We start from the raw sequence: 14,662 nt of genomic DNA, 5'->3' as shown, positions 1-14,662 counted from the left end.
ACTAATGGTCTAATGTTACGACAGGATAAATCACTGCAGAAGGAACCCAAGGAAGTTTCAAGTATGCCCTTCGCAAGTTTACTTCACAACACGCTCCTGTGTTCTATGCCCTAACCCAGTGCTGAAGCCTGACAATAACGAAGCAGCTGTTGTTAGCTGGGACACATAGTAATACTGCATTCCCCTCTTGAATTTCATCTATATTTAGTTTTAAGTTTAATTAATCCCTTAGAATTGAATGCTTGTGTCCACACTATGCTGTTTTACCTTATCGGCCTGACGCATGTAGCAGTAAAGAATTCCTCTCATACACTTTATAGCAGAATGCTCCAGTTCATGAGTCCTTCCCTTGTCATCATCAATACGCCTGGGTAAGAGAGATAACTCATAAAACAAATTGCAAACGCATTAGGGGGGAAAAAAAGAAGAGAAGGACACATTAGTGCTTTGGAATATTAGGCATTTAACTAAGACCGTTGTATGGTAGTGCCCACATTCATACCAACATACTTATAAGCCCTACCTATTCTTCCTTAATTAAAAAAAAAAAAGCAGCAGCTTTTTAGTTTACATTGCAACTTACACATTCTTATTTCAAAATTTAAAAAGAAAAAAAAAATCCTTGCTGATATTAGAAGCTACTGCTCTGCACTTGAGATCCAAAACATAAAGGCAATTTCTCTTTCACTCTACAAAATATCTGCCATTCATTATCAAGCTGCCACCTTCCTGATCATGTTGATAAACTACAGCTGTGCACACAAGAGCCTGAAACTTCACTGCTCTGAATGTCCAGAAATGTGAAGTTACCTTAGTATTTTTACACTGTGAAATCAAACACAACTCACAAATACTATATTATTAAACATATATTAGAACCAATGCCAAATCCCAAGTTACTTTAACTGTAAGAAATGTATTGCATGTAAACAACCTTGATTACCGCATTCATGTGTTCTGCCCTTTCCAGTTCTCAATTTTTGATTGAGCATTTCAGGTTGAAAATAATGTTTTCTTACATATTTGTAACTAACAACAACATCTCTCTAATACAAACATGCAATCCAGCATCATATGCTCACTGCTATTTCTCAGTCCACTTTATAGCTGTTACTAATTTGATTAAAGGTAAGTGGATAACTACACTGCAAACGAAGCATATCCTTTTCCACCATACTTAATATGTTAGTAGTTTATGCCAAGGTTCTGCTACCTACACTGAAAATTAGGAAGGCAGTGATAACCTAAAGAAGTCATACACATCCAGAAATCATGCTATTTAAATCATAACCTTAGATACAAGAAATGTATGTGCTTTCAATTACAAAATTAAATAAGGGGGGAAAAGGTAACCCCACAAGAAATAAAATCTGATAACGCAAAATGAAGAGGTTAAGAATTTTTTAAGCAGTAGGATTTATTCTCAACTTTATCATAAATCCAAAGAGCAGTAAGAAGCACATGTAAAAGCTCCTAAGTTTTCACGTTACATTTTTCTTCTATTCACAACAGCGGTGTTTGGTTTTTTAACATGCTCTCAAGAAATGTAGCTTTTATGAAAGTGAACAGCAGCACTGGCATGAGTCAAGCACAGTAACTGGCATGTGGCAGATAACATAGCCTTCCACGTGAGTCCTGTATCTTGGCTCATTTCAGAGTTTAGGCATTCACTTAATTTCAATCATTAACCTTTCCCATCAAAGAAAATTTGTTGTGCAGCATCTGAAGTTCAGGACCCCGTTCTGAGCATACCTGGAAATAACACAAGCTATTTATATCGCCACACTGCCCTTCCCTCAACCTAGAGCAAATTTCATGTATTATTTTCTGATTCTACATACTGGAAATTAAAGACTGAATAACTTGGGCAACATTATGCCATGCTCTCTTCTGAGTTGCTGAAAATTCAAAATAATCACCTCTACTCCTTTAATTCTTCCTTCTAAATTCTATTTTTTTTGTTTTCAAATACTTTTATTTCACCAACAGAAAGAGGAATTAAAAGATGCAAAGATTTCAATATAAGAAATGAAAGTAATAATTACACATTCTGAATGTTAATTTCTTTATAACTTTTGCTCATTTCTCAACATTTTGAAACCTGTTAGATCTCAGCACAGCATCTCCAGAAGTAAACACAGATCTCTACATCTTCTCTTTCAAAATTATCCGTTTATAACAACATTTCTGAGAAAAAAAATTTAATAACTGTTTCTTCAGATTGGTGTCAGAGGTACAGAATCTAAAGCAATAAATGGAGACACAAAAGAAACTCAAAACTTTTTATCTTCTAAGTAGATCATCTTTACTTCAACAGTAGCTAGTAGTATTTCTGGCCCTTCTGTAAAATATACTAGAATTTTGTCGAAGAACATGATCACTACCTCAGTACAAGAAGCTGATTACTAAAAAGAGTAAATTATTCGATATCTGCACACCATCTTCTTTCTTAAAAATGCTGCATTTGAGTTATCATCACTTCCGTTTGTGTTTTCCTGGGTGGCTGGGGTAGCAAGGTTGGAATCAAGGAATACTAAACCTCAGAAAGCAATTTCCATAGTTATTTGACCTAAAGGAGAGGGAATTATTAATAAATTATTACGGAAAGTAACTCTCCCATAGTTCTTAAAAGTCATACTCCACCATACAAATTTCTAACCTACTGCTCTAATGAGTCAACAGCAGAAAGAAAAACAGGAAAGAAGAGCTAACAACTGACACTGTCCTGCCTTCATACCTAGCAAGGAAGATAGCCACTATTATTTCAGAAATATACATTTCTCAGCATTCAAGGATTCTGCCTCCTGTGAGTACCTGGACTGTTACTACCTGCAACAAGCCTGTTTCTGCTCTGAATTCTCCTACTGTGTTTAAAATGAGCAGTATTCCTTGAGTAGTTTATCACAATAACCTTTATTTTTAATAGCATGCATTAATACCTCTGTTTCAGAATAATGGTACCAATTAAATTATAAGAAAACATTTTTACTTACCAAAAGTAGAGTTACATTCTTTAACCTAGTAACTACATAAATATTTTTATTGAGATTTGGAAACGTGTACCATCTCTATGGGTTTACAAAACCATTTTTGATAAAGCATCATTCCTGCAGAACTGCATAAGAGAAAGAATGCAACATGACAAGAATGTTGAGTTTAGAAGTTATTCACCTGTAAGCAAGTGCTAATGCCCAAGCACATGCAGCACAGTAAAGACTGTCATGTATTTTTGCCTTTCGGTTATCCCCATATGTCTTTGTAGGAAACAGACCTGTGGTGGGGCTTTGATAAAGCAGCAACGTTGACTTAACTAGAAAAAGGAAAAAAGGAAAAATGGTATTAATGATACTTAGGTTTCTTTGCATTTCCACATAGATTTTCAGGAATAAATCAAGATGTGAACAACCTGTTAGAGTATGTGCAGCATAAAACAAAAAAGAAAGGTAAGGAGAGAGACACACAAAAAAATACTTATGTGACTGTTCTAAGTACAAGCCACTCCTGTACAAATCTCTACAACACAACCCAGTAATTTCCCTTTCATGGAAAAAGTAAAAGAAAGGGGGGTGCTACAGTACATCAACTGCCCCCCCCCCCCAATTTAAATAGTTAAAACTCTGTAGAACTCTAGATTCACAAATATTAAATTTTGAACTTATGCCAGACGATTGTATCAATATTTTTTTATAAAGTAAAGAGTAAGTAATGCAAGATTACTTAACTCAGTACCTTGACAAGGAAATAGAACAAGACAGGAATTTTCAAGTCGTCAAAACTGAACTAGAAGAAATATAAAATCTTACTTTCATTCTTTTTGTGCTTGTCCTGGTTTTGGCTGAATAAAATTATTTTTCTTCCTAGTAGCTGGTATAGTGTTGTTTTGGATTTAGGATGAGAATAATGTTGATAACACACTGATTTTAGTTGTTGCTAAGCAGCACATACTAAGACATGGACTTCTTCAGCTTTTCATACTGCCCTACCAGCAGAGGCTGGGAGTGCACAAGAAGCTGGAGAGGAAACAGCAAGGACAGCTGAGCCAAAGGGGTACTCCATACCATATGATGTTACGGCCAGTACAGAAACCAGGGGGGAATTGGCTGGGGGGCATCATGCCTCGGGGATCGGCTGGGCATCGGTCAGAAGGTGGTGAGCAACTGTATTACGCATCACTTGTTTTGTATCTTCTCTAATTATTATTACTTGTGCTTCCTTTTCTGTCCCGTTAAACTGTCTTTATCTCAAAACACAAGTTTTACCTTTCCCCCCCCATTCTCTCCCTCATCCCACTGGGGGTGGGGGGGAGAGTGAGCAAGCTGCTGTGTGGTGCTTAATTGTTGGCTGGGGTTAAACCACAAAAGTATTTTAATATTTCACATTTTGTGAATTGTTTTCCTGAAATTGTATAATGAAAGGTGTGCTACAATATTGAAACTGGGCTCAATGCCTTTGAACACGACCCTTCTAACAATAACCTGTCCATTACAAGAAAGCATTTTTTTTCCAGAATGGTATCAAGCACCAATTTTTAAAAGCCTCTTTATTGTCTATGTATTAGAAATTAAATATTTTAAATGAAAATTACAGGGGTTTATGATTTTTTGCGCTATATTCTTCAGTGACTTATACCTTATAACAAGAACTCTGATAAAATGTTACTTGAAAAAGTCAATATAGATTATTCTAAAATGAAATATAAATTCAAGTAAAATTTTATTGAGGCAGCAGACTGCTTGCAACATAAGTGCCCAACAGATAAATAGCAAGAACCACCATAGATTTGCTGCTGCCAAGCGTTAAAAGCAAATTGAACAGTCATCTCCTCTGTAAGAAAGATAAAAGCAGTGTGTCTACAAAAAGCAATGCATCTATGGATAGACTAGGCATAACTCACAGATTTCACTTCAAAGTAATTTGAATGAAGTCTCATCCCACATTTTTAAAATGATGGAAAAATTGTTCACTATTCTATACCCTTGCCTGAATAAAGCTTAAATATTAAACAGTCAATTTCACAGCCATTAACAAAACTGATTTTAGAATACAAGCAGTTCTTTTACACAAGCCCCTCAAAACACGAAACAATCAGAATAAACCCTTGCTTCTTCAACATATATGTTTTTTATCTTAAAAAGAAAACACTGAAGAGACACTAAAAAGAAAACACTTAAAAAGAAAACCACTAAAGTTGGCTTAAAATAAATTAGCAACAGATAAAATTTTGTCACAAAAGTATCGAATATGGCACCATTAGTAGCTTCCAAGAAATTTTTTTTCCATTTATATGTTTCCTTAGCTGTACCTGGCTAGTATCACAATACCAAGCTACTGTTTTATCAAAATAATTCTGAATTCAGTCTTATAGCTGGACTTGACTTCCAATATATAGTTTCACTTTCAGCAAGAAGTGTAATTCAGCCCTCCAGTTTTTGTGCCTTTCAAACTCTTCGCAGAAATTTTGGAAACTATCCTCAAGTAGCAATAATGTGGCTACATTAAATATCATGTAAATATCAATGCTAATTCATATCTGGTTTAGTTCAAGCATCAAAAACTGTCAGCAGATTACCTTTACCCCTCCCCATCCAAGACCACCAGGCACAACTCAGAATCTAGTCTACCATTTGACAAATGCAGATGACAATTTTGAACACTATCTACAGGTCATGATTTTTCAAGCTATTTATGAAATATCCAAATACATGCATTACATCACTACAATTCCTCACAAAATTCTTGTCATGGAAGAATCTTTCACCTCTCAGAAAATAAAAATCCTTATTAGAAACTGCAGATACTCTTTTAAGGCAAAGCTAATTACTGTGATAACCATAACTGTAAACATTTTAGTAAGTTACACTGAAAATCTTTCATGGTAAGAACAATTAACTTACCAATTCTATAATAATGATCTAATTTATCCCACAGACTTTCCCCCTCTGGTTTTAGAAGGTTAATACTTTTAAGTGGCTCATAAATTGAACCTAAAGAGAAAAAACAAAATCAAGATCAGAATTAGTTTCATAGTTCTACCATTTCAAAAAATACTCTGTGATTTTTTTCATGTTTGTTATACAAAAGCACAATTTATCAAATTTCAATTCAAACAGAAGAAATTGTCATTTCTATAATCTCAGATTAGATTTCTATACACGTTGTTTCTACAGTACCTGTCCACACAAACAAGACCTCCACCTGGATCTCCGATGCCTTGTAGATATTCAGCTACAGCAAATGTTACATAAACGTAGAGTTTAATTATTGAAGACAGCCTATTAAATGTTGAGAATTTTTGAAGAACATTTTCTTAGAAGTATGCTACAGAAAGAATTCCTAAAGGTATGTAGAAAAACAGAAGGAAGGGGACAAAAATAACCCAAATCTAACTATTACTTCCCTACCTGCCTTCTAAGATGATGAACACATACCACGCTATTAATGTTTTACCTATCCCAACCTGGTTTTCACCCACCACCAAATAAACCTAGCTGATTTCCTGTCTTGAACCAAAAAAAGGGTTGTTTTGTTCTCTCATACTACCAAAACTTAAACAACATATCCAACAGATAAAGCCCCCAAACTACCTATATTCCAGAGAAACACAACGGCATCAAATCCACATCTTTTCTTCTCAGTGTCCTACATATTGACTGCTTCCCTGTTTGCACCTGAAAAGTCCGTTTTCCTGATAGCTGAATGAGCTTCCTATCAGAAAGACACTATTTCTTAAAAATTACTGGGGTAAACCATTTCCAACTTCTAATTTAAGAGTAACATACTGCTTGCCTCCCATAAGTCACTTTGGATTTATTCAGTGTTCTGGATGGCAAGATCTCCCACAGAGCCATTTGATAACAGGAAGAATGAGAATTTCCCCTTTCCGGACTGCATGCTGTCATTCTGAAAAGCTCAGAGAAATTAATTGCCAGGGAAGCCCAACCAGCCAAGCAGTTCTGGCAGAATGCAGCAGAGTGCTGCTATTCAAGTTGCCTTTTTCGCACTCCCAGCACATATCCAAGCATTAGACAGGAGATTGTCCACATACAGGACTCTCATCCAAGCGAAATGAATGTGTGGACTGATGACAGAAGCTTTATTAATCAAGTCCTTTGGTAGGGAGACTGGAAAATGTTTCTTGCCCCTCAAGTACTCAAACCTCACCCCCCAAATTAGGATTACTTTTGCTTTGCAATCGTAGTAGTTAAAAGAAATCCACCCCCCCTTGAGCAGACTCCTGTGGGTCTGTTGTGCATCGATCCTCTGCTGACATTTACCAACACATCTCAGCTTTCCCTACAGCCTTTCCTTTCCTCACCAGGAGAGATTAAGTTACAAACAACACATACATGTGGGGAAAGGGCCTGAGAGGGAGGCACAGAGCACACACTTATTGGAGTTGCCTATAAAAACAAAGCTAAAATAAGTGAAGTTGTTCTGTAATGGAAAAGAAAAACTTGTAATGTATGACACCTGTTGTATCTTCCGTTTAAAAAAAAAAAAAATCAACATTCTGAACCAATTTAAATCAATTTTATTTTTCTACTTCTTTTTGCCTAGGAATCCCTGTCCGTGAGAAGATTTGTGATTTATACTATTATACTATTAATTCAGTTACCTTGGAAAAGCACACAATACAGTGGCCTGCAGTAACTGTAATTTTATAAGGTGATTCAGTGAAAATAGGAGAGAATATGCATAAGAAAAAAAAAATCTTCGTAAGTCATTTATTGCATAAAAATAGCAAATTTATGAGAAACATTCACTTAGTAGATTTTCAAAGGCAAATTAAAGATTCTCACTCTTAGATTTGTTGACTGTGTTACACACAAATAGTACATTGTCCTTTGTGTGTGAAATAGGTTCAGAATATCTATCCCTTGCAGACTGTTAACACCAGTACTACACCATGAAAAACTGTTGAGTATTCACAGGCACACACACTTAAACACACAAGTCAAAAGTTTCTAAACTAAAATTGTTCTAATTTACATACTTACCAGACAATCTGTTACCCTCTGTGGCCAACAGAGAAACAAAATAAAGTTTTCATGAACAAAAAGCATATTCTTCTATTTCAGAGCATTCAAAGATTTGAACTTTGTGCAGAAAGTCGACTGAATAGAATAAAGAGCATGAGAACATCAAAGCACCACCATCTACAAACTATATTCTTTTAGATGTTTGAAACTTTACTAGCAGAAATAAATTAAAACAGCCAGAGTGGAATGTTGATGAAAGAAAAAGGTGAAATAAATTCAAAGTTCAAGATAAAGTTTCATGCCTTGAAAGTATTCCTTAAAATCACTTATGCTACTAGTAGGAGAACTTGTTTAAAAGAACACTCAAAATCAAAGTTTTCCACATACTCTTCATTAATTCCTAATTAGCATCTATATAGTTTATGTTTTGTTTGGGTGTCTGCAACATTCTGGAGAAATCCTGCGGTAAATTATGTTTCATTAGTATCACAATCTAATCAGAAGCAAGAAACAGATAGGACAAACAGGAAACTAGCTGCTCCTTCTGTGTGGTTTTATAGTGAGACCACAACCCAGCAGAAGATATTTTCAGGATAGCTAAAAAAAACCCCAGCTATACTCCTTTCCAAAATCTATTTAATAGTTCATTTCAGCAAGACAAAAACTTGCCATAGAAAGCTGTTTTCAACTACATATTTAAAATAGGTTTTCAAACTGGAAAAAATGACAGCAGCAAGACTGCAATACTTACACATAAAAGAATGACATATGCAAATAGTATCCTTGAGTTCTCAATTTGTATGTTAGCATTCAGAAGAAATAGAATGAGTACATTAATTCAAATCCTATTTTTCATAAATATCTCATTTCATAGGAAGCATAAAGTGTGAGTTTTATTTTAGGTAAATAAGTAGATATGCTAGGAAGGAATATAAAAAAACCCCATTTTGTTGATTTAGTATTTCTTCAGCTGTATACCACAGTAACAACCCTATACAAAAATTAAATAGGGTACATGGTAGTTCAGATTTTCTACCACAAAGAATGAAGTATGCCCATTTATTTCCTTACATCAGAAGTGGATTGCTGCAAGTCAGTAACTACTTCAAAAAATCACTAAAAACCCCACACAGATGTGTTGCTTCCTACATTAATATATTTAATGTCTGATAAAAGAACACTGAAAATCTTTATCACAAGTCCAATTAAAACTCTGTTTGTCTTCAAATACTGCACTGACTAAACACAGTATATCCGTATTTTGAATGGAAATTAATCCCCTTTCATTTTCATTTGAGGTTCCAGAGTAATATGATTTCACCATTCTCCAGGTTGAAGAATTACTAAAAAGTTTATTAATTTCCTTTCAAATTATTAGAGACAGAAAAAATCTGAAACAGCCCAATAACTGATAATAGAGACATCAATTCCTAGTGCAGAACTATAGTAATAGACAAGGTATATCTGACTTAACTAAGACTTGGAAACTGTAAGAAAACCCATTATCCAGCAGATGAGACGCAAATGTACAACAATTCCAGGAAAAATTTACAATTTAATTATCTCTTTTATGCAGAATACAAAACTGAAAGAAATTAAGGGAAGTTTTCTGAGGTAAGCTATTAGCAGTGTAAATATATATATACAACCTCTGGAGGCTGAGACTATTATGTCATTGTGGTGGTTTGACTCAGTACAGTCATCCTGATGTTAAAAGTGCTTTCCCATCCATTTTATTCCAGTTATACTGGAAATTAGCATTAATTAATCTTCAGAGAAAAGCTATAAGCTGCCTAGATATTTAGATTTAAAAGCTATGGCCAACATTTTGAAAGCCTGCTCCAAATCTGTAGATACAGAAGCTTTCAACACCCACACATCCTTGAAGATGGCAGAAATTGCAGATCCTAAAGAAAAACATACATCAGAATGGAATTCTGGACCTACTCTATGGACAAAGATTTGCATATTTCAACAAGGACTGATTATGCAAATTTTTGAAAGTACAGAATTAAAAAAAAACACAAACCAAAAAACAAACCAAAAAAAACACCAAAAAAAACAAAAAAACAAACCAAAACAAAAAACAGAACCAAACACACACCTCCTCAAAGTTTAACCACAAACAATTGAAAACAACATGGCAGTCATTTTATTTCCAACATTTCACATGCCAGGAGAATAAAAGAAAGTGTTTACTTGCATACTTAAATCAGAACAGACCAAACAAAAAAAAAAAGGTTGAGAATACCAGATTTCTTTCTAGATTGATGAGAATAAAAACTGACTGCAGTCCTTTAATGCGACCCTAGTTCTGGATGCAATCCAACACTTGAGACATGAACCAGTTCTGGATCTCAGATCACAGTAACTGTCACTACTCAATATTAGTATGGGCAATAACATCTTCACACTACAGAAGTCATTGGGACCAAAACCGATTTTATTTCTTCATACAGCAAAGTTTAACAAATGATAACATACAACCAAATATCCTCCCAACTTCACACTTCCTTTCCCTCAAGACTTCTCCTGCAATCTCTCCTGAGCTCAGACTTTAAATACAGTACTGGGGGGAAATACTGCTGGATACAATACAGATTATTTGAATAGTTGTCTGCCATGAAATATATCTGCTTTTAAGTCCAAACCCATGTAGTTGAGCAAGGCGGTATCAGCAAATAATTTTCAGAAGCACTTCCACCTGAAGGAAAATTCACTTCTCAACATGTAAATATCTGAACTCTGATTACATGAACTTAACACATACAAACCTGTGCTACTGCTGGTGGGGATTTTTAATCACTATGTACAGGAGGAAACTTTGATCTCATAGCATGCTTTGAGCAAGAGGCTGGAGTAGATGACCTCCTAACATCCCTTCCAAACCGAACTGTTCTACAATCCAATGAAAACATAGTAATGAAACCCCAGAGGAGGGGCTGGGGGAGGAAGAAGAGAAAAGCATTAAGGTATTCGTCTATCTGAATAAACAAAAGGTACAAAGTGATGAATCTAGGTTGAGTGATGATAACAACATGGGTAAAAATGAGTAAAATCTTATAATAGATTTATTTAAAGTTTTAAAGTGACAAAATTTTTCAACTATCATTTATGAAGAAAAATCATACTGTGCATATAACTGAATTAGAATTTCATGGAAAAAGAAAGAAGATGTACTATTTTATTTTGTCCTGTCTCTATTTCTTAATCACCTGAAGTGATTTTTCTTTACAGTATATTATACTTAACAGAAATTAATGATTTCAGGATTCACAGCAACAAACAACACACAAAAGTTACTGAACACCATAAATAAAACACTGACCATCATGCCAATACACAGGAGCTTCACAGAACCAGAATACACCAGAATTCCAAATTCTGCCACACAAGCCTTGTAAATACTACAGGCAAGGCAGGAAACCATTCAGGATATTCAAGGCAGTCATTGCCATTTCTCTGGGGATTCAAATCAATAGTTCTTAAAACTAAAAAATGTTTATTCTGCATCACAACATCATTAAATATCAATATAATAATTAGGAAGAAGTAGGTTTTTTTACTATAACATCAACACTTCACATTTCCTTTGACATTAAGAGAAGCAAAACAGAAACGCCCACAGGCAGGGCAGGGTAGTTGAAGTGACTCAGCTGTGGCAAGAGACGGCTGAAATCCCCTTACCTGCTTACTCTCACTAGCACTTGTACGGCTTCTGTGTTTAAACACAGACTAAACGAGAGTCCTATATGTCTTTCCCCAGATCAGCTAGCTTCACATATGGACATATTTTTCCAGTCACACTCTTGTCAAAATATATTGAACTAAATCAGTAACGGTCTTGACAACTTATATTCTAGCTTCTGTTGTACCTAAAGAGAAGTTGTGCTGTGGGGCTTTCTTTTGCTTCCATTTAATTTCCAAAAGTCAAGCTTTGGAACAAAGACCGACTTACTGGAAATTTTACTTCTTTCATCTAAATCAGTCACACGGGGGTTTTTTAGGAGTTAATTCTAAATACAATTCTTAGTGCATCTTTCACATCATCATCATCATCTTGAAAGAGAAATTTCAGTTCAGGGATTGTTATGCTGAGAGATACTTACAAGAACAATAAAACACAAACAAAATAGGAAGATCTGAACAGTAGAGTTCAATCTAAATAGATTACAATTTTCAGAAATTTTCCCTGAAAGAGCTCCAAATTTTATGTTCTCCTGTACAGTGCTAAAAATCTGCTAGCACAAAACACTGCGTGAAACATAAAACACACCATTATTTTTTGTTAAGTTAAACAGCCACAAACAAAAACAAAACACAGAACTGCACACTTACCAAATTTTAAAAAAGCATGCGCAGAGGAGGTTCTGTCATCATCCAAATTGGCCATTTCAAATTGGTGCAGCTAATCACAAACGTCTCAGGCTAAGCTACAGTAATTTTCAAAACTGTTTAGTAAGTGTTAAAGGCAACCAGCATTAAATTAAGTGAAAGCAATGTTAGTGTAGTTATTAACATGAAAGAGTGCACAGCAGGGTAGAAAAGTTTCACTACATTTTATGTTTCCCTCTTCTACCCAAAAAATAGTTTTTATTTTGCTTTTACTTCCATAAAACTTATCTGACTAAAATGACAGTCCATACAAAGTCCGTCTTTTGGACATTAGACAGTAGCTTTGTTATTCAATACGAAATTTGCTACTAATGTCAGAAATTGACAAATAAAACCTATTTGATATATTTCAATATTAAATAAAACCACTGATTTAACTAGTGCATATAAAAGTGTTAAGTAATAGTAAGCACGGGGAGCTAAAATTCTGCTTATGCATAGTCCTGCTTTTATCCCATGTGGAATTTACACTAGGATGTTTCTTGCAGTCATATGTATTGCTTATGGTACTGAACATCTCTGTTATTTTAAATAGGACATCTTCCAGTTTGGAATATTAAGTAAGAAAATACTGTTTGTAACTATGATGACAAGTTTTCCCAAATCTTTAAAGAAGTTTATGTTTTTAAAAGTAACCACAATTTCAGGGGTTGCAGAGTGGCCAACTGACTATCTTTATAATCTGCCCTTAACTTTTAATCATCACATGCAATGAATGAAACAGTACTTTATTGCTCAATGGAAAGAAAAAAATCTCAATAAAATTTGGTTTTACTGGCAAAAACATAATTCACAATTTAATGTACATAAACATATGGATTACCTCCTACAGAATAGGGCCTTAAATGATACTTTGCTGTCAGATATAAAACATGAATCATTCATGCATTTCATGTGTCTGTACTCCATGTTTCCTATATCTTACTCCAAGCATCATACTAAAAAAAAAAACCCAAACAAACAGTACTGTTTGTAAACTGGGACTCTGAGCACAGACCTCAGCCAATTCACAACAGTACGGAGGAGTTTCAGCCACTTTCAGTAACTATACCAACCATGTCTCTGATAGTGACAGAAAGGAAGTGTAAAAGCTCTGATCACAAAGTTCAACATACTTACAAAGATGCAGGAGTAAATTTGATAAGAACATGATTTTCATTTTTAGATACTAATGTTACCTGAAAGATTATATATAAAATTCTATTTTTTAAAATCAACTCTTCTATCAGAGAAGTATTTCAACTAAAATATTTTTTATTTCTTGAGTAAATGTTTTCAGTTACTATATAAAAGTCTCTATGAGCAGGAAAAGAAGGAGATAATCTGTCATTGTTGCAGAAGACACTTTCATATATATTTAACAAAAAAAGTAGAAGGCAGCAGCAGGTAAGAAAAATTAAAGGATTTAAAATCATCCAAATGCCTTCTGGGGCACAGGGCCTGAATCCATATGGGAATCCCAAAGTTAGTATGCTGCCTTGTGACTCAGGATTAACATACCCCAAACATGCAGGTTCCAGACTTTATTTTGTAGAGCTCTACAGCCACAACAGTACATCAATTTTCAGATAACAGTACCATGTAATCATAATTGGCCACAAAGTAACAACTGATTTACTGGACAGTCTTAATCATGATATTAATACTATACATAAGTAGAATTTTTAAAGCCATATGAATCAGATCTATCTTTAATCAACCCATTCTTTTTATGAGAGCCCTCATACAGCCCTGTTTTCTTTTCACACTGTCTCATCAGTCATTACCACAATAGAACCAATCAAATATGCAAACAAGGAAATAATGACCGAGTTTCACAAGCATGTATGACATACAAATAAACACTACAGGGATCATTTGGAAAATTGTTTCCATTAGAACATGAATAATCAAATCCCTACTAAGACTGTACATTATTAAAAAAAATAATAATTTTAGAATTGGGGGTTTTGAACCTTAGAAACTCAAGCCAACTCGATAAACATCACCCTTTCACTTAGGCCAGAATGCAGCTGCCACGGAGTGCAGGACAAGAAATTCTCATGTTTAAAAGTATTATCCAAGGGAAACTTGGCAAAAGCTGGTACTTTTCTATAAGTGCCCACAATTTTAAAATACTTCATCTGCCCGGCAGCTCTACAAAACTGCAGCAATACTAGCACGAGCAGGTACCTCTGCAGCCCGCTGTCAAACGACACCTTTAAGTCATCTGGAAGTGCCTTGCCAAGGACAACCCTGGGAAGGCACCCCGCCCGGGCCCTGCGCCAGCAGAGTACCGGACTGCCCCG

General features: G+C 35.0%; 1 protein-coding gene across 4 annotated transcripts in view; it reads right to left on the bottom strand.

Annotated features, from left to right (window-relative positions):
- Positions 1 to 13,555, bottom strand: part of PHKB (phosphorylase kinase regulatory subunit beta) — an 85,499-nt gene extending 71,944 nt beyond the window's left edge. Inside the window, exons 1-6 of one of the 4 annotated variants that reach the window (XM_026856591.1) lie at positions 13,227 to 13,553; positions 12,318 to 12,430; positions 7,998 to 8,015; positions 5,895 to 5,984; positions 3,172 to 3,310; positions 268 to 367 (exon numbers count right to left, since the gene is read on the bottom strand). In XM_026856591.1, coding sequence (XP_026712392.1) covers positions 268 to 367; positions 3,172 to 3,310; positions 5,895 to 5,984; positions 7,998 to 8,015; positions 12,318 to 12,372 — 402 coding nt within the window. In that variant the 5' untranslated portion in view covers positions 12,373 to 12,430; positions 13,227 to 13,553. Of the gene's footprint in view, positions 1 to 267; positions 368 to 3,171; positions 3,311 to 5,894; positions 5,985 to 7,997; positions 8,016 to 12,317 lie in introns of all 4 variants that reach the window. The other 3 variants (XM_026856592.1, XM_026856590.1, XM_026856593.1) reach the window with 3 other exon arrangements.
- Positions 13,556 to 14,662: the final 1,107 nt, after the last annotated feature.

Source organism: Athene cunicularia, assembly GCF_003259725.1.
Source record: "Athene cunicularia isolate RWA chromosome 11 unlocalized genomic scaffold, athCun1 chr11_part1, whole genome shotgun sequence".
Classification (NCBI taxonomy): Eukaryota; Metazoa; Chordata; class Aves; order Strigiformes; family Strigidae; genus Athene; species Athene cunicularia.
This window is presented reverse-complemented; position numbering and strand designations above follow the sequence as displayed.